The 19,077-nt window shown below is 50.9% G+C and overlaps 2 protein-coding genes across 4 annotated transcripts; one reads left to right on the plus strand and one right to left on the minus strand.

The window, feature by feature from the left end:
• Positions 1–307: 307 nt before the first annotated feature.
• Positions 308–9,209, minus strand: Ormdl3 (ORMDL sphingolipid biosynthesis regulator 3). Of its 3 annotated transcripts, none has more exons than XM_021177306.2 (4): positions 9,081–9,209; positions 2,983–3,181; positions 2,175–2,326; positions 308–1,880 (listed from the first exon to the last, which is right to left on the minus strand). In XM_021177306.2, exons 2-4 carry the CDS (start codon positions 3,154–3,156, stop codon positions 1,745–1,747), a joined length of 462 nt encoding a protein of 153 aa, XP_021032965.1. In that variant the 5' UTR covers positions 3,157–3,181; positions 9,081–9,209; the 3' UTR covers positions 308–1,744. The 3 variants fall into 3 exon arrangements, with proteins under 3 accessions (XP_021032965.1, XP_021032963.1, XP_021032964.1); XM_021177304.2 differs by lacking the exon at positions 9,081–9,209 and adding an exon at positions 6,102–6,228; XM_021177305.2 differs by lacking the exon at positions 9,081–9,209 and adding an exon at positions 5,523–5,607.
• Positions 9,210–17,308: 8,099 nt separating this feature from the next.
• On the plus strand, positions 17,309–18,588 carry Lrrc3c (leucine rich repeat containing 3C). Its single transcript, XM_021175422.1, has 2 exons — positions 17,309–17,382; positions 17,767–18,588. The coding sequence occupies exon 2, from the start codon at positions 17,821–17,823 to the stop codon at positions 18,586–18,588; it is 768 nt and encodes a 255-aa protein (XP_021031081.1). The 5' UTR covers positions 17,309–17,382; positions 17,767–17,820.
• The last annotated feature ends 489 nt before the right edge of the window (positions 18,589–19,077 follow it).

Raw genomic sequence — 19,077 nt, forward strand, 5'->3', positions numbered from 1 at the left:
ACTCCATTCGTAAAGGTCTGGACTGGCCTTCCCGGCCACCAAGCCCCATTCCAGATTCCCCCAGCCAGACCTATAAAGCCGGATGCTCAGAGCCAACTGAGGACAGCAGGACTCCACTCTGACTTACCAGGGTCCTCACCATTTTCCTCACACGCCCTTTGGCTTCCTCTCCTGGACCTGGAAAAAGACAGCCGCCCCAGAGTCCCCACTACTGCCTAGGCAGGAGCTGCCCTTGCTGTTGCTACTGCTGCTGCCGGCTTTCCTCCCAGGGCCCGCCCGCCCGCCAGGAAGCAGAGGCCAGACATGGTAAACAGAACATGTCGCTCTTTATTTGCATTTTTCAGAATACTGTACAAAGGGAGTAAAAATCCTATTCACACTTTGCTTAGAAAGACCAGAAGGTGAAAGTTCCCTATGATACACGGGGTTCAGAATGAGAGTCGGGGGGAGAAACAGGTGAGTGACCTCCCTCTAGCCCCTCCCTGGGAGAGGGCTTGGGCAGCCACAGGTTTCCAAAGGAACATGCCCCAGTCGATCCAGCGAGTGGAGAGACAGCTCCTCTCGGCCTAGCCTCAGGCTCCATGACCTGCCTCTCTTTGGGCTGAGGACAGTGCCTGCAGCTGCCCCTACTACTGCCTTGTTTGGGCAGGGATCCTGTAGCACTGTGGAGGCCACTGGCCACATGTGGAGGTGGCCTCCTGACCATTCACATGCAAGCCACATAAGAGGCACTGCCCCAGCACAATCTACACAAGAATACGAATTGAACGCCTAAGGAAGAGCCTCTCAGAAAGCTTCCTCTCGCGCCACTAAGGGAAGTGTCGAAGTGAACCCGCTTCTGAGGACTCACAGGCCCTTCCAGTCTGTGCACATCCTCATTCCAACCCAGGAGTTCAAACCCACAGAGACCTCCCTTCCTATCAGCATCGTTCTGTGGGTAAATTAACCCTCCACGCCAGCTCTCCTTCTAGCCCACATCCCAGAGGAGGCTGAGTCTGGCTTCTCCTTCCCAGACCTCTTTTTTACACTGATCCATATCGGCTGCAGTTATCTTGTCCATTCTAAGTAAGACCCAACTTACTATCCCCACCCAACCGTTGCTCAGAACTCCCCTCTCCCCAGGACCAAGGTGGCAGCATCCTGTCCCCACCTCTAGGTGTCCCATCAACCCACCTTCCTTTTCTAATCTCCCCTGCCCCACAGCCTACCCATCGTGGGTTGCCAGGAAGCCCACAAAGCCTGCCTGCTCCCTGCCTGGCGGCAGAGGCAGCACGGCGCAGGGTCCTAATACATACAGAATAGTGAGTCTCGCTTCACACACTGAAGGACTAAGGGCAATCAACGCAGAAGCTGTACCGTCCCTCTGCCCCCTTTGTGGGGGCTAAAGTGCTATGGCTGCCTGAGGGTAAACAAGCCAACAGGGGTTTTTCCTGGCTTCCTGTCCCAATTTCTCAGGCCCACAGTCAGCCAGAGAGCCCAGCCTCTTTCCTGACCACCCCCATGGCATCTCTATTCAAAAGGCAAAAGGAAAAAGATCAAAAACTTCAGAATGGGTTAGAGCCCAAGGGCCCCACCCTAACCCCACTACAAGCTACTCCAAGTCGGCTACTGGGGAAGCGACGGGGAAGCCAGGCCCAGGGCACACCCCCATCTCTGGCAGTGTCCAGAGGCTCCTGTCTTCAGCATCACAGCAAAGGCCTTCCACCCTTCCCCTGCCAACCTGGCTGGGGAAGGGGCTACAACCTCAGTACTTATTGATTCCAAAGATCCGGACTCCATGGAGCTGGGGAAGCTTGGGAATGAGCACACTCATCAAGGACACGGTGTTGAGTATGAAATGGACTTGGTCATACTTGGTGTAGAAGCTGGTGAGGAAGTACCTGGACGGAGGGAGGGAGGGAGGGAGGGAGGGAGGGAGGAAATATGGGTTCCCAGATAAGAAGTGGAGTGACAAATCTCTAGCCAGCAAGGCCCTCCTGACCTACCCCCCAGCTTACTCCAGTGAGGAAAGACAGGGCCAGGGAGGCCAAAGGCCCCGTGTGAGACCCAAGAATATGTCTCTTCCCTCCCTCTGCCCATCCATACATACAGCAAGGGCCACAGCTGGGAGGGTTTAGGGCCAGCTGAGCCCACCCGTTTACCTCCGCTTGTTCTCCCATAGCCAGAGTACTCACAGCACAATAGGCGTGATGGTTAAGAACTTCCTAGAGGCTGTGAACTGGACCCCGTAGTCCATCTGCTCCCAGTGGGTCAGCAACCTTGCTTTGCCCTGGTCTGGAGTCTCGAAGGGTGTCCCTTTCACGGTGTGCAGAAAGATGTACATGCCCTGAAAAGAGGGGCCTTTGTCGGAACATACGAGACGGCCCCCAGCCTGGCTCCCCCACTTATCAGACGACAGCAGCTCTGGGTGGACTGCCGCCTGCTCTGCTGCAGTAACTCAGGAAGGCAGCCTTAACACAGGAGAGTGCACCCGAGCTTGGTGGGAGAACAAGGCGGGGGGGGGGGGGGGAGGGGATAAGGAAGGAATGGACATAGCAAGGCAGCCTTTCCAGCCCAACTGGGGTCTCTACATGTTAGCTAAAAGGAGCAAACCAAAGAGGAAGGACTAGACCCCAGCCTGCTCAGAAGTGGGGTACAAGGCAGCAGGTTTTAGGGAGCACAGAGGACTATGAGATCCTAACTTGGGAAAAGAATGTTTCTGCACAGATTCCTGGGACCTGGGGGCAGCCTCAGCATGGACTCAGCTCCCAGTTAGCTGTCCTTCAAACGCACCAGCCACCCCACTCGGGAGACATGGACAATGTGCAGATTTGATTCTAAAGTCCACAAGAGGGAGCCAGGCAGAGATAAGAGCTGGGCCTGGGCTCTGGTGACAGATGTTGTCAGGACCTGCTGTCTGTCCCATTAGAAGCTCCTCCTTTCTCTCAGCTCTGGCCTAGAACAGCCGCCATGGGGGGAGGCAGGTGGTAAGCAGGATCTTACCAGGTTGTGGATAAGGTTGGTGAGGGTCCAGACAACAGGGACGCTCACAAAGGGAATGCTCAGCAGCACGACATGCAGGAGTCCGATGGCCAGCACGTAGGAGAGCCAGATGCCGCGGCTGTTCATCACCCGTGTGTTGGGGTTCACCTCGCTGTGTGCTGTGCCCACATTCATCCTGACACCCCTCTTGACTGCCGCTCTGCAAACGAGCAACACAGGTGAGACAAGTCACACCACTTTCCCTGCGCCCGCACACCCCGAGCCCAGAGAGGCAGGCTTTTCACTCCCTGAGAACTCCACACCACTGTCCACTGTTTGGAGTCTCAAGCCCAGAAGCTGGAGAAAGTCCATGTGAACTTGACACTAGTCATTTCCTGTCACTGGGCTGAACTAACACCAGGCTCTCATACACACCATCTGCTGACATAGACAGGGAGGACAAGTCACCAAGAGGTGACCAGCAATCAATTGCCCAGGCTATAGCAATCAATGCCTTTTCCCCAATCACATCCCCTACAGATCTCCTGAGGGCCTCTTCCTCCTGCAGGAGGGAAAAAAGCCTGCCTGGACTCTCACTCAGAATAACCTCTACTGGCTCTCACTGAAGACCTGACAGAAGACACCCACCACCCTGAGCTCTCCCCCCAAAACACAAGAAGCAGAGAAGATCTGTGGGTGCAGCAAGCAACAACGGATGAAGAACTTTGGGGCTACTGTTCCTACCACCCCTGTTTCTCCAACCCTGGATTTTCTCAAGCCCAGGCCCAGGATGACTGACAAGGAAGGGAGAAGAGGGCAGAGGCAACAGCAGGCCAGGGACAGCCTAGCCCTCAGACCTACAAACATTGCCACACAAAATTACCCATCCATTAGGACATTTTGTCCACTTGGCAGCTGCTGAGGCTGACTCTCTTGGGGTGCCATCACTACATGCCAAACCACCCAAGCCCTTCACCCCACCAGGGAGAGAGGAGGATATGACAAGAACACACAGCCGACATTAACATGGGTAGGATGTGGTACCTGTATCAACCTTCCCCTCCCAAGGACACAAAACTACCTGTGGCCTCCCTCCTAACGCCTCTCTTCTCGGCCTCACCTGACCTCGCTTCCCAGCATCTGTCTGTGGGTGTGAGGTGACAACACCCCTTTCTTGCCCAGCCCCAGTGGTAGAAGCTCTACACAAGGAATTGAAAAGGGCTGCCCTCCATGCCCAGAAAACAACAGTAGTAGCCCACAGTGGCCAGAGGGGAGCATGGCTGTCCCCAGATTCCTGAGGGCCCACTTGCTGAAAGTGGAAATGGGAGGCATCCATGTACTGGCTTACCTCTCCCACCTTAGTGTCCAGCCTGGGAAAGACACATTACTGAGGCTAACAGCAAGGTGCACAGAAAGAAGGAACAGATGGAGAGAGTCTGGAAGTGCCAGCCCAGCTCCCTCACCCTGCTACAGTCACCTCACCCCCAGACTCAGATGCTATCTCACCCAGCTAGGATTCTGGCCAAGCCTCCTCCACAGGAGCTAGCATTCACTCAGATAAAGTTCATTACTTAAGGATAATGGAAGCAAGTTTCCTCTTCTCAAACACCTCGGGAGATAGGACCCACAACAGTTTCCCAACAAACATACCCCTGAGTTGGCCTAGGGTGCATGCAGGTGGAACAAACTCCTAGCTCATTAAGACAGATAACTGGTCCCAACAGAAACCCAAGGAACTAGAACACCAGTTGTTTACCTTCCTCGGGCCTTAGGGCCCTTAACAGAGCCCACCCCTGGGACATCTACTATGTAACAGCCTCCATGGGAGGACGGGGACTGAGAGCTAAAGTCTCTGAAAGATCATTAATGTGAGGAAAAGTTTCCCAAGTCTCGGCAGAAACTGCTGTCCCTCTCCATTACACAGCCCTACAGTGGCACAGCTATAGACACAACTCCCTCACACTGCGGTTCAGGAGTACCAAAACTCTGGCTGGATCCCAGGACTGCAAGACCCTCCACTCCTTTCTGGCTCTAACAGGGCATCTAAGAGAGCCTAGGTGACCCCACGGGAACTGTCTTCCTAAAGCCTAGGTTAGGAACTTAAGGAGACCCCTGCACCCTCTTTCACCATCCCCCCAAAAGTACTTCTGAGACTTTCCTGTGGCTTTGTGTATTTCCATTAGGACACAATTGACCTTTCTTCCAGAAGTGAAGAAACAGGAGACTGGCAGGGGCAGAAAGGTCTGGAGTGACCAGACTGAAAACTGCTACCACAACTGGCAGGTAGCTGGTGTGATTTCATAATCTGCCTCAAATCAGAGCCTGAAGCAACTCCGTCCTGTTAACCACTTTTTTTTTTTTTTTTTTTTTTACTTTTGGCTATAGTAGAGCTCTTTGCCTCTTTTCCATGCAGGCCCAAGCCAGTCTGTCAGACACTCATGCCAAGACCAGATTACCACCCCCATCTCCTCCCTCCCGCCCCCCTCCCCGCGGCGTTAACCATCCGGTAAGCACTTCCCAAATCCCTCCCCAGTTTAAGACTTGCCCTTTATACAGCAAACCTGTTCCCAAGGGATCCCAAGAGGGAGTTCACGCAACACACAATGTCTCTTCCACTCGGCCCACCCTCAATCTGCAGAACCACGGTTGTCCTCGCCAGCCCGACTCCTGGACTCAGGAAAGTGGGTGTGGAAAAAAAGCAAGCCTCCACGAGTCAGGAGCGAGGGGACGGTGTCCTCGATATCTTGGGATTATGTGTATGAGAACTCCTTCCTCGGGGCCTCCCGCTTCTGCAGCCTGGGTACCTCGCACTAGCAGTCTGGCCGGGTACGGGGCCCAACCCCCATCTCCACGCATTCACTCAGCCCTGGAGGCAGCCAAACCTTTATCCCTTAAGTCCGGCCGTTCCCCGCCTCCCACCCCCAGCTGCAGCGCTCCTCCCGGATTATCACCCCCGGCCTCCTGCTCCCACTTTCCTCTTTCGGCACTCCTTCGCCTGATGCACGCACTCTCCACCCCCAGCCACCCAGCTCAGGTCTCCTCCTGCGCGGACGCCTCCCCAGCAGCAGCCTTCTCTCTCGGCTCTCCAACTCGTGGAGCCTTCGGGCTTCACCACTCCGATGCCACCCGTCTGGACTCACCGCGCGGGGTTGGAGGTCGAGGGCCCGGGAGAGAGCCCGAGAACCCGGGCCGCGGCCGCTCCAGCAGCTGTAACAAACCAGCGGCGGTGGCCACCCCGCTGGCAGCTCTGGCCGAATCAGCTCCCGGAGCCAGAGCGGTGACGTCACTGCCACGCGCCTATCACGTTGTTCCTCTTGGGAAGTGTAGTTTCTAGGCTGCTTCCTCACCCTCCCGCCCGGCGCCTCCTGGGAGTTGTAGGCTTTTCCCTGGTCTAGCTTTGTGATCCCACCGCGAGCTTCGGCACCCCGCAGAACGTTCCACCCTGACGCGAAAGTGAGATCAGATGCTGTCTCTTTGGTGCGTTAACAGTTGAAGCTTTTGCATCTGCGCCCTTCACGTGTTGCACAAGCTGTTTGTCCATGTCCCGTCTTGTAGACGAAGAGTTTTAAGTAACCTGCATTAAGGCCCTACTAAGATAGCCTGACCCTAAGTGCAGAGGTTTTTGTTTTGTTTTGTTTTTCTCCTAACCGTCGCTGCCTGGGCCCCAGATTATCTCCAGAAGCCGAGAAACACTACCCTTTGCCCCGAAGGAGCCCTACTCACCCCCGGGATTACATTTTCAGAACTTTAGTTGGGTACATGTGTTTAGGGTAGAGACAGGAGCCTGTGGGCATCTTTGGCCCACCTAGTCTTTATGCTTAATCCTTGCTGGTGTAGGTCTGGCCACTCCTGGATCTCCCTACATCAGGTATAAAATAGGATTTATGTCAAAGAACGAGACCTTACATAAGGCGCTTTGAGCTTCTGTCTGAGGTTGTTAATACGTGTAGCTTTAGGTAGGGAGCCTCAGTTCTGCAACTTTCATGTCTGGAAGCTCTGTAAAGAAGGGCACAGACTTTATTGCTAGGTACATATAGTGTATGTACATCTTTATTGGCAGAGTAAGCCTGGACAAATGACGTCTTAATCTCAGTTTTACAGCTGTCAAAACTTACTCCCAAGGTTGCTTTGATATTTCAAAAGAATGTCATACAAAGCACTTATTATCTTGTAGGAACGCGACTGGAGTGTTCTTTGGCTCTCCTAGGCCACTCCTACTTTCCACGTCAACAACCGAGGGCCTCCTTTTAGTTGTTTCTACTTCCCCCGCCCACCTTCTCAGTCTCGTGCCCATAAACCCTGGCAAGGCTGGAATGACAGGAATAGATGACGTAACAGTGCCAGCCTGCCTGGCTGTAAATGCGCGACGGACTGAACGTGCGAGGACTGGAAGGAGGCTTGCCCGGACAACCTGGGGTGCTTTTTCCTTAGACCCGCCCATCATCGGGGAGCTGCCAGAGGGGGTGGGGGCGGAGCCCTGGAGTGAGTGTTTATCTGACTTACCCTGAGAAGTGAAAATAGGCAGCTTCTCAAGTATTCCAGAGGCAGGGGCCCTTTAGATCCGAACATCTAACTACCCGTCCTTCAGCCTCTGTGAGACTGAAGAAGCCTCACAGAGACACCCCCACACTTCCACACTCCCACACCCCACCTCCACCCCCTATTCCCTCCTGCTCAGCCTTAGAGTCAAAACAATGGTGGGGGGGGTTGTTTGTTTGTTTGTTTTTGTTTTCGGGTTTGTTTGTTTTATCCAAAGTGAACTTGCCGGATTCCTTTGATTCCCCCCCCCCCTGGAATTCTTCCATTGTCCATCAAGTTGGTTGAGCTCTGGATCTTTGCCAGTTTTCTCCCATCTCTGTGAAGTTCAGGGACTAGACAGGGTCTACATCTCAACAAGGCACTCTGACTAATGCAGACTCCATTGGCAAGATCACGGGCTATGTCATGGCCTATTAATAGCTCCTGTTATCAAGTTGTTGTTTTTTTTTCTTCCACAATGGGAATGAACAAAGTTCTGGCTCTTTCTGCCTTGTGGTAAGTTATGGATCACATTCCACTCGAGTTAACTCGAGTCCCTGTCACCATCTCCTCTAATTCATTGCCTCAAGACAACCAAGTCTTCCTCAGCTGTGACGGCCTGAGCACTGTTCAGGAAGAGTGAGAGCGCACGGCACCAGGGAACACGCAATCCCTGGGACAAAAGATTGGCACCGTGTGCCAAGGAACTAAATTGTCCATGCCTTGAAGGCATGATTGTACCCACATCTAAGAAAGCAAACCCATTTACAGCACAAGGCTCCGTGTGAGAGGTTGTGTATCCTAGCAATGTCTCTAGCAGTGAAATCCTGAGAGCCATGTAAGTGCCCAAGAAAAAAGGGAACGCTCTATCCACACTGGACAGAAAAATAAGAAACCACTTATGGCTGTAGAAACTGTGGCATCATGGGAAAACAGCTGCCGGGTGATATGAAAAGATAAGGATAGAGACTGCGCGTTTCTCAGGGATGTCGTCAGCAAAACCTAGGTCAAGGGGCACAGGTGCGTTCTAGGAAGCAGAGGTCGGGCACTCAAAAATTGGAAGTCAACCTGGGTAGCACAGTGAGTCAGTCCTAGGACAGCCTGGGCTACATAGCAAGACTCTTTGAAACTCAAGAGTCAGGCGTAGGGTCCATCCATGCCTATGGTCCCAACACTCAGGCTTCGGGTCCTGGGAAAGGGACTGAGGTGCATATTTTACCAAAGCAGAGCTGGCCTTCAGGTTCTCCCAGCATCCCTCTGTCCCTACCTGGCATACACTGAGCTTTCTAGCCCAGAGCTTGGCTGCCCTTCCCCCAGAGAATCCTCCCTATAGGAGGATTATTATATATAATCCAGACATTTTGCTCACTAGATCTCTCCCCCTGCCCCGCCTCTCTCCCTCCCTTCACCCCTCTCCCCCTCTTCCTCTCTCTTCTCTTCTCCTCTCCTCTTCACTCTGGGAAGGAGCTCACCCTTTTCTTTTCTCTCCCCATCCCCACCCTCCCCGCCCCCCTCCCCCCCCCCCCCCCCCCCCCCCCCCCCCCCCCCCCCCCCCCCCAGGTAACTTCCCAGGCCTGGGTCCTTGAGGCCAATAAACTTACCCATCCAAGTGCAGCTTCCCAATAAACCTGCCTTTAATATAATCTAATCTGGCTTAAATGGCCTCATTTCACCGGCGGCAGTGGAGAAATAACTTATCACTCATGAGTAGAAACATAAGCAGGTGGATCTCTGTGAGTTTAAGTCCAGCCTGGTCTACATGATGAGTTCCATGACAGCCAGGGCTAAGTAGAGAGACCCTATCTAGAGAAACCCTGTTTCTAAATAAATAAATCAATTAAATTAAATTAAATAAACAAAGAAAGAAAGAAAGCAGAGATAGATATATTATATTCTAAACTATTTGTGAATGGATGATACAATACCAGGATTTTCTACAAAATAATTTGGACTGGGGACATGGGAAAATAAATAGCCATAAACTGATAATTATTAAACCGTGTGCAGTGATAATTATTAAACCATGTGCAGTGATAATTATTAAGCCTGGGTGATTGAGACACTAGGCCCCTCGTATTACGTTCTCTACTTTGTTGGCATTTAAAATTGCTCATAATAAAAAGGATTTTTGCAAACCTGAGTCTGAATCCATGCACACACAAAGCAACACTGGAGTGGTGCTAATAAGCCCTGGCATCGGGCTTAGCTCGCTGCTCCCTTGGCCACCAGCTGTCTCTGCTCCCTTGGCTGTGTGACCTTAAGTCACTGACCCGCTCTGTACTTCAGTGACCTCATTTCTAAGTGGAGATGGTAATGATCACAATAACCTCATTTGCAAAGATCGATGGGGTCGATCGATAAGTGTAAAGTACTTGGAGCGGCCCTGGCACATGGTTAAGTACCCAGTGTGGGTTGTCTGCCGTTGGTCCATTCCAGGTTGGAATACTGACGTCTTTACTAGGCTACGGGAAGTCAGTGAAAGAAAAGAGACCTTATATTCGGGTGATGGACTCCTCGGGATGATCTTTTTCATTCTCCAGTTTCAACCTCTATGTAATGTGATAGAACTTTTAAATATTTTATCAAATGTGTCTTTTTTAAATATCACAAGCTCCGCCTGTCCAGTGCAGGCTGCTCGGTTGCCGGAGCAGCCTGCACATGTTCTCCAGCCTTGGAGTGATCCCATCTGGTGCTGGGAGGCCCTGTTTATGACAAACACATCTACACCCTGGTGGATGGTAGCCAAGATGGCCACCTGCATGCAGGACGGTAGACAGGGAACACATTCTTTGAAAGGAAGCCACAGTAGATGCTGGAAAATGGGCTCCTGGGAAATGGAGACCCATATGTTCTGTCTTGTCGACAGGAGCACTGGGTTACAAATACCACCCCTTCCTCTGCCCCTCTCCACCTTACTCTCTTCATCGTGCAGAAAGGCAGGGATGGAAAGCTGTGTGGGGTTGTGTGTGTGCTTTTGTTTGGGTTGAGGGAGGCACTCCAAGCCTGGAGTGAACTTCCTGGGGACCACTCTGGAGAAGAAGCTAAAGATATAGCAACATCCTGCCTCTCTTACTTTATGCCCTGCCTAACAGTGGGCTATCATGGGCTGCAGAGGGAAAAACTAACCTTCCCAGGCCTCTGGGCCCACAGCCAGTGCCAGGCACCAGAACCTCTCTGTAGAGAGAGTATCTTGTATATTGTATGGCTGTATCACCTGTCCATTAAGAAACCTATAGCATATGGCTTAGGTAGAAAATAAAGATGGGACATCTGGGAGGAGAAAGGGTTCTGGGAGAGAGCCAGGAGGGAGATTCACGGGAAGATGTTACAAGATGGACACTTGATACCTGAACACAAGTAACCAGCCACGGGGCAGAATGTAGGTTAAAATAAATGGGTTATCTTAAGTTATGGTTCTAGTCAGAGAAGAAGCTGTATGGCCGAGGTATTTGTAAGCATATCTTTAGTCTGAGTCTTATTTATGGGAGCGTAGAGAAGGGAGGTAAAAATCCAACAGAACTTCAGTGTCCTTCCTTCTGGGTTTCAAAGGCAGAACGGTAGTCTCCAGTCTACATGTTCCTTGATGTGGCCACTGACACTAGCTATATTGCAGAGACAGAGAGAGGACAGAGGATACTAAACCCAGTAGCCTCACCACAAGACCCAAACTGCTACCTTCTCAACTGAGTTCTTGCTCCTGAGAGGCCTCGCCTAGCTAGAAAGTCTGGATGGCCTCCACCCCTAAACCACTCGTCCCCCTGCCTGAGGCTCACTAGCCCTTCTTGTAAGAACAATTCCAGCAAGCATTGCTGGACACTTGCTATATTTCCAGCACAGGACAAAGGGCTTTACTCTACAGACTTGTGGTTTGGCTTCCCCGGGTCAGGCTGCTTACCCCGGGTTTCATCTTGGTATACTTAGCTTTCCTGCAGGCAGAAGAGCTGATAACTGAAGTATGCTCTGCACACATACCAGTTGTACTCAGGGCTTTCTTTCCCAGAATGCACCAGCACTCTCTTGATTCTGTCTGCCTCCAATCCCTCTTCTCCCTCTCTTGTGTCTAACAGACTCCCAGTCATCCCCAAAGCCCCACTCGGAGGAAAATCTTAAGGACGCAGAAGGAAAAGGGTCCCCTCAACCCAGAAGTCCGCACTTCTCACATTAGCAGAGCAGGAATCCCAGCACGGTTAACAAGCCCCAGGACCACTCTCCCTTCCCAGATGCAGCCCTGCAATTTTCTGTGCATCTCACCTGAATCCCCACTTACAGGGAAGGACATGTGAAGATCCTTGGGCAGCCCTAGTGGCTTCTGCTTCCAAACCTTATCAGATTTATCAGATTATAATTTCAGCTAATGCTGTCTGGAGTAACCACATTTCTCTCATTCTGAGAGAGAGAGTGAGAGAGAGAGAGAGAGAGAGAGAGAGAGAGAGAGAGAGAGAGAGAGAGTTTGTTTTATAGCAATCTTTTTGAAATGTAACTTAAGACCCACCAAAGGGCTTGTGTGGCTCTGTGTGTGTGTGGCTCTGTGTGTGTACAGATTTGCATATGAGAGAAGCATTTGATATTTGCTTTTCTGAATCTTCCTTTTATGCTCAATGTGATAATCACCCATTAAATCCATTGTAATGGCACAAATTCACTCTTCTTTATGGCAAAAACAAACAAAAACCCCCCTCCATTGCGTATGTCTTATCATGTTTTCTTTATCCACACCGGTTGGTTTCAAAGCTGCTACTATCCTATTGTGTAGCTAAGTTAAAGGAGTAGCGGGATCAAGGATGTTCAGGGTAGGGGCATCTCTGAGACCTTCACGGGCAGCAGAGAGAGACAGTACAGGACACAGGAAGGCAGTTCAGCACAATGGCGGCTACCCAGTAGCCAGTACTGTTTCAAACTTCAGGAGTCTGACTCCAAATGGTTTATTTCAGGGATCTTTAAACACTGCACAATTTGGCAAAAAACGATTCTGGTGATAATTAACTCAATCCCATGCGCACAACAAAGCTTACATAAATGATCTCAGGACAAAGCAAGCTAAATACAGATCAGATGGATCTACATTGGAAGGTTTGGGGTTTGTTTGTTTGTTTGTTTTTGTAAAGTCCATAAAGAGAGGTTCTATAGATTGATTGAAAAAAGATTTATGATAAGAGTCTTGGGGAAGATCCAGTGCTGGAAAAGTGTATAGCCAGGGCTGGAGAGATGGCTCAGTGTTTAAGAACACTGGCTGCTTTTCTTAGAGGTCCTGAATCCAATTCCCAGCAACCACAATTCACTACCTGAACTGGGATCTGATGCCCTCTTCTGGGTGTCAGCAACAACGTACTCATATACATTAAATAAATAGATAAGTAAATAAATCTATCTTATGAAAAAATTGTGTAGCCATACAGAATCACCAGGTCACAGGCTAGAAAGCACGTCCCCTCCTGCCTTCTGGATACTTAATAGGTTCTGCATTCCTTCCCTTGAAGGAACAACCCAGTGTGCTTAACTTCCGGCGCCCCTCCCCCAGTGCTAGTCTGTGAGCACAAAGACCTCTGTGCCCTAAAGGAAGGAAGGCTGGTGTGACCAAGCAACCCAGTGATGCCAGGCCAACACCTCACTAAGGTTGACCCTTTCTCCTGGATTGCCCCATGGTGACAGCATGGCTAGAGTGCCCCCTCCCTGTTCAAAGCACAGAACATGAAGGGCCTGGCCCTGTCCTCTCTTATGAACAAATCAAAAACTGTCCCAGAAAACACATTAATCAACCGCTGAGAAATCATTGGCTGGAATCTGTATCATTTCCAAGCTGCCAAGGAGGAGGGAAAAGAGAGCCACAGATCCAGGGTATCTGAAGGACCCATCAGGCTCCATCATCAGAGACTGAGAATCCAGAGGCTCTCCCACATTCATATGGCTATTACAGAGGGAGGTGAGGGCTGGCTGGATACCAAGCTGGAAGCGGGCAAGTACTGCCACAGCGTCTATCTGTGCTTCAAGCTCCTTACACACATGTAATCAAGGCAAACATCACATTAATGTATGGAGAAGAAATGTATCAACATGTCTGTAGTCCCTAAACTGACTGTAAGCCATAACACAGGCTCACATGAGAAGTTCCCAGGGATGCCGAGTGGTCATCATCACTCACACCTTCAATCTCAGCACCTAGAAGTTAGAGGCAGGCAGGATCTCTGTAAGTTCGAGTCCAACCTGGTCTACGAACTGAGTTTCAACTAGCCAGGGCTACACAGAGAAACCTTGTCTCAAACCCCACCCCACTCCCCCCAAAAAGAAGAAGAAGAAGAAGAAGAAGAAGAAGGAGGAGGAGGAGGAGGAGGAGGAGGAGAGGAGAAGGAGGAGAAGGAAAGAAGAAGAGAAGAAGAAGAAGAAGAAGAAGAAGAAGAAGAAGAAGAAGAAGAAGAAGAAGAAGAAGAAGAAGAAGAAGAAGAAGAAGAAGAAGAANAGAAGAAGAAGAAGAAGAAGAAGAAGAAGAAGAAGAAGAAGAAGAAGAAGAAGAAGAAGAAGAAGAAGAAGAAGAAGAAGAAATTCCTGGGGAAAGTTGGAAACATACTAGTGTCTAGAGTCAACGCATGAAAGATTTGACATAATTATTCCAGATGAACACACACACAAATGATTTGTAAAGCACTCTTAGAGAGTCCCAACATGGAGACTGTTTTTGAACCATAGCTACAGACTCAGCACCTTAGAACCAGGTCTGTTCAGCACACTCCTCACCTCACATACTTGAGCGTCAGGCTGACAGGAAGCCCTCACTGCATGAGGAAACCATGTGGGGGAGGGTACAGAGATGGCTCCATGCTTAGAACACCTGTTACTCTTGCATAGGACCAGAATTTGGTTCCCAGCACCCCTGTGCAGATTTTCACAACCTCTTGTAATTCCAGCTCCAGGGGATCTGATCATTCTCTTCAGGCATCCGTCCTCAAGTGGACACACTCCCCAGCACACACACATACACAGGTGTGCAAGTGTGCACGTGCGTGCGTGCGCGCACACACACACACACATGCACACTTTAAAAAAATAATACCAATACATCTTTGTCTAAAATGGCCGTGCACATCTTCGCCTCTGACTTCTATCAGTCTCCACGATGCAGTCAGTGTGCATCACCCTAAGCACAGTTTCCCATCCCCTTGGATCTCCCATTTGTTGAGCCCTGTACTTGGCCTCCCTTTATTAACCACAACCACAGCTCCAGGTGGCCTCTCCCGTGGGCGGATCGACAGCTGATCTTCTAGCTACCCTGTAGCACATGCCAGTCCCACTCTGCCCTGGCAGATGGCCTAGTCCATGAAGATAACTCTCCAGCAGCAGACAGGCTCAGCCCCCGGACCTTGACTAATCTCCCTGACAGGGTGAGAGAACAGCAGGATGGGAAGACTCGGAAATGTACGTCCAAGCATTCAGTGGCAGAGTGTCTACCCTCAACTCAAAAGCAACTCACACAGAACAAATGTGAAAGAAAGAGAAAGAAAGAAAGAAAGAAAGAAAGAAAGAAAGAAAGAAAGAAAGAAAGAAAGGAAGGAAGGAAGGAAGGAAGGAAGGAAGAAAAGAAAGAAAGAAAGAAAGAAAGAAAGAAAGAAAGAAAGAAAGAAAGAAAGAAAGAAAGAAAGAGATCTCACCTGATCTTCAGACAGATGTGAACCTGAGAAATGCCCTACCAACATCACAGGGATGAGTCAGAGGCGAGTACATCCCCAGAGGTGATAATATCTGGTACCCTACTCTCTGGTCCTAACCCCATCACACTTCTAAAACTGCGTTTTCAAAAGTAAGTCGCGGGGCAGTCTCATGACACATAGAGTCCATAGTTCCAGGAAGCCCATATCATTGCTCGGAGAAACCTGGGGCTGGGTTTGCCACTTTGCTATTACAATCTTGAAATTCTTAAGTTTGTAAACAAAAGGCCTCACTCACATCTTTTTTTTCCCCCCAAGACAGGGTTTCTCTGTGTAGCCCTGGCTGTCCTGGAACTCACTTTGTAGACCAGGCTGGCCTGGAACTCAGAAATCCGCCTGCCTCTGCCTACCGAGTGCTGGGATTAAAGGTGTGCGCCACCATGCCCGGCTACCTCACTCACATCTTATTTTGCACCAGACTCTACAGTTATGTGTCTGGTCAAACACAAACTCTTACCAAAAAACAAACAAACAAACAAAAAAACCAGCAAAGATTGGGAAGCTAAGGAAGCAAAAGTGTGAGTTCAAGGCCAGCCTGGAGTACACAGTATGTGGTCAGCCTGGGCTACATAGTGAGGCACTACATCAACATATAAATTAATTAACTAATTAATTAAATTATTACAACAACCCAACAAGGTTCTCAGCCTTCCTAATGCTATGACAATTTAATATAGTTCCTCATGTTGTGATGACCTCCCCCAACCATGAAATTAATTTCATTGCTACTTCATGGCTGTAATTTTGCTACTGTTACGTTATAAATAGTAATGTAAATATCTGTTCTCCAGTGGTCTTAGGTGACCTGTGTGAAAGGGTCGTTTGACCCGCCCCCACCCCAGGCTGGTGTGATCCTATAGGCTGAGAACAACTGATCTACATCCATATCCATGACTTCGGGTCACCCCTGTCGCTGCAAAACACAGCAGGTGAGTGGAGCAGGAAAACCTGTGCTGGTGTTGCAATTATAAAGTCAAGTCAGGCAGTTATGGAAAATGTAATGAAAACAATAGCTTTTGGACTTCCCTGCCACAAGCTCGCTCACGTCCATTCTGCACCGAGCCCCTCTATTCTGCCTCTGTTCACTCACGAGGGCTCAGACATAGACACAAAACACTCTCCAGAGTTCAAATCCTTCCTTCCGACCACCCACAGGACATCAGGAGAGGGGATGTAGCGAATGGTGGGACCCCTGCAACAAAGTTAGGATGAAGGGTCCTTGAATAAGTCATCCCAGTCTCAGGCTTGAAGAAGGATTCAAATCGTCATCCTGGGAGCCCAAGAATATCCGGGTTGGCCTCTAGTTCAGTACTGAAAAGTTGACAGGAAAACAAATCAGCATATCAGACTTAAAGAGCTTTCAACTCCTAGAGCGACCGTCTACAACAGCAAACTGAGACTAAACCACAGCGCCTCCTGGTGGTCAAAAGGGTTGGCCCTGTGAAGATTCAGGGGCATCCTCTGAAGATGAGGAAAAGACCAGGGACCTACAGAGAACAAAAAAATAGCGGGAGGGGGCTTGTGCTGCACGTTGCTGAGAGGGAATCGTAGGATTCTGCACCCAGGGCAACCAAACCACCATCCTTTTGGCCAGCCAGGCTCCCGGCAAGAAAAGGAGGTTCTGGGAGGCCGTTCTCAGCAGCTGATAGGAGATAGCAACTGCTGGGTTATGAAAGGAAAGCCCGGTCCAGGCCTGTCTCCCGAACCTCAGGGTCTGGGATCTGCTCTTTCTTGGCATTGCCTGGCCAGGCCATGGCTCAGGTATCTGACACCTGGGGCCTAGAGTCACATGCCAGGAAACTCTACACTCTTGGGCCCCAGGTCGAAGCTTTCAGCTGCTGAAGCAAACAGGACTTCTGAAGGAGGAAACGGGTCTCCAGAGCCCACTGGCAGGAGGACTACTTCCGGAAGAAAGGCAGCAGCACAGGAGAGGACTCTGCCACCAACCAGGGTGAGAGGCAGGAAGGAGAAGGGAGAAGAGGTGGGAAGGTGAGCTAATCCAGGAGCGGAGCTGAGGCAGGCTGGAGTAGATGCTTCCAGAAAAGGGGGAGTTGATATGCACAGAAGGCGGGGCCAGAGGCACCCGCTACCTACTTGTATATTCTGAACAACCTGGGATCTATCGCTAATATATCACTCTTGTGACACGAGTGCCAGCTATGCCACCTCCCTGGTGTTTACCTGGCCTCCCTTGGCAGTCATACAGGTACTTAGAGGACAAAAATGTTTATTTCAACGAGGGAAATGAAGATACAAGCAGAAGAAATAGCTTGGACAGGCCCCTTGGGCCCATTTCAGCCGGGCAAAGGGACAGAAGGACCTCACAGATTAATCTAGAATCAATAGAACCTCAAAGTTCCAAGTCTAAGGGATTCCTTCCTCCGGGGTCCTGTTGAAGAGAGAGAGACAGACAGAGACAGAGACAGAGACAGAGACAGACAGACAGAGGGACGGTCGGACAGACCAACGGACCTTGGGCTAAGAGAGCCCTGAAAGGACAGGCTTGGGTCCAGAGAGGGTCCACTGAGGGACTCTAGCAGGAGCGAGTTTCAGTGGGACGTAGAATTCTAACTTTGCTCTTCTGTCGTAGGTTCGTCTATTCCCCAGCTTCTCCTCCACTCCAGGATTATGTTTATCTGTGACCATGCCCCTACTAGCTCCTCGCCTCCTGCCCCTCCTGCTGGTGATAGGCACCGGGGGCTCTGTGCCCCGCCCCCTGGCACTGCCGCAGGGCTGCTACATAGCAGAAGAAGCCGGGGAACAGACATTCCGCTGCAGCCGGGCTGGTCTGAGTGCCGTGCCCAACGGTATCCCCAACGACACCCGAAAGCTTTACCTGGACGCCAACCAGTTGGCATCAGTGCCAGCTGGTGCCTTCCAGCACCTGCCTGCCCTGGAAGAACTAGACCTGTCTCATAATGCTCTTGTTCATCTCTCAGGGGCTGCTTTCCAGGGCCTGGAGGGCACTCTGCGCCACCTCGACCTCTCTGCCAACCAGCTAGCATCTGTGCCTGTGGCAGCCTTCGTGGGGCTGCAGATCCAAGTGAACCTGTCTGCCAACCCATGGCGCTGCGACTGTGCCCTACAGGAAGTGCTCAGGCACGTCAGGTTAGCTCCAGGCTCCGGGACAGGCATTGTGTGTGGTCCAGAAGCCCGACCAGATCTCGTGGGACACGAGTTCCTTCTGCTCACCAGGGAGGAAGAGCTGTGTGGGACAGGACGAGGTGGGACCCGAAGGAGCACGGATGTGGCCCTGTTAGTCACCATGGGGGGCTGGCTGACACTGGTAGTGGCTTATCTGACCCGCTATGTGTGGCAGAACCGAGATGAGACGCGGCGCCCGGTCAAGCGGACTCCTCCTGCGCAGCCTGTGCGCTCAGAGGACTCCTCTACACTCAGCACAGTGCTCTGAGCTCTTGGCCCTATGCCCCAGCCTTTCATCTACTGCTCTACCACCTCCTCTGCCCCATCTGCCCTCTATCCCAGCTGTTCTCAAGCCGGGGATGAGGTGTGGGGGGGTGGTGGAATGGCCCTTTCACAGGGGTCACATATCAGATCTCCTGCCTATCGGAGACTTACGATTCATAACAGTATCAAAAGTACAGTTATGAAGAAGCAGCTCTCTCTCTCTCTCTCTCTCTCTCTCTCTCTCTCTCTCTCTCTCTCTCTCTCTCTCTCTCTCTCTCTCTCTCTCTCTCTCTCTCTCTCATTCTCTTACTCTCTTGGTTGTTCTCTGGAACACTTTGGTGCCTGGATTTGGGGGCCTGGATTTCTTGGGATTATTCTAGACTCAAAAAAATCCAGAGTTCCTGAATCCGTGGGATGGAGGTAAGGGTGGCAGAACGAACAGCCATCTGGGTGTGCAGCAGCTCAGAGGGAGAAGCTATAGGAGGCTGTGCCT

This window comes from Mus caroli, chromosome 11, assembly GCF_900094665.2.
Source record: "Mus caroli chromosome 11, CAROLI_EIJ_v1.1, whole genome shotgun sequence".
Classification (NCBI taxonomy): domain Eukaryota; kingdom Metazoa; phylum Chordata; class Mammalia; order Rodentia; family Muridae; genus Mus; species Mus caroli.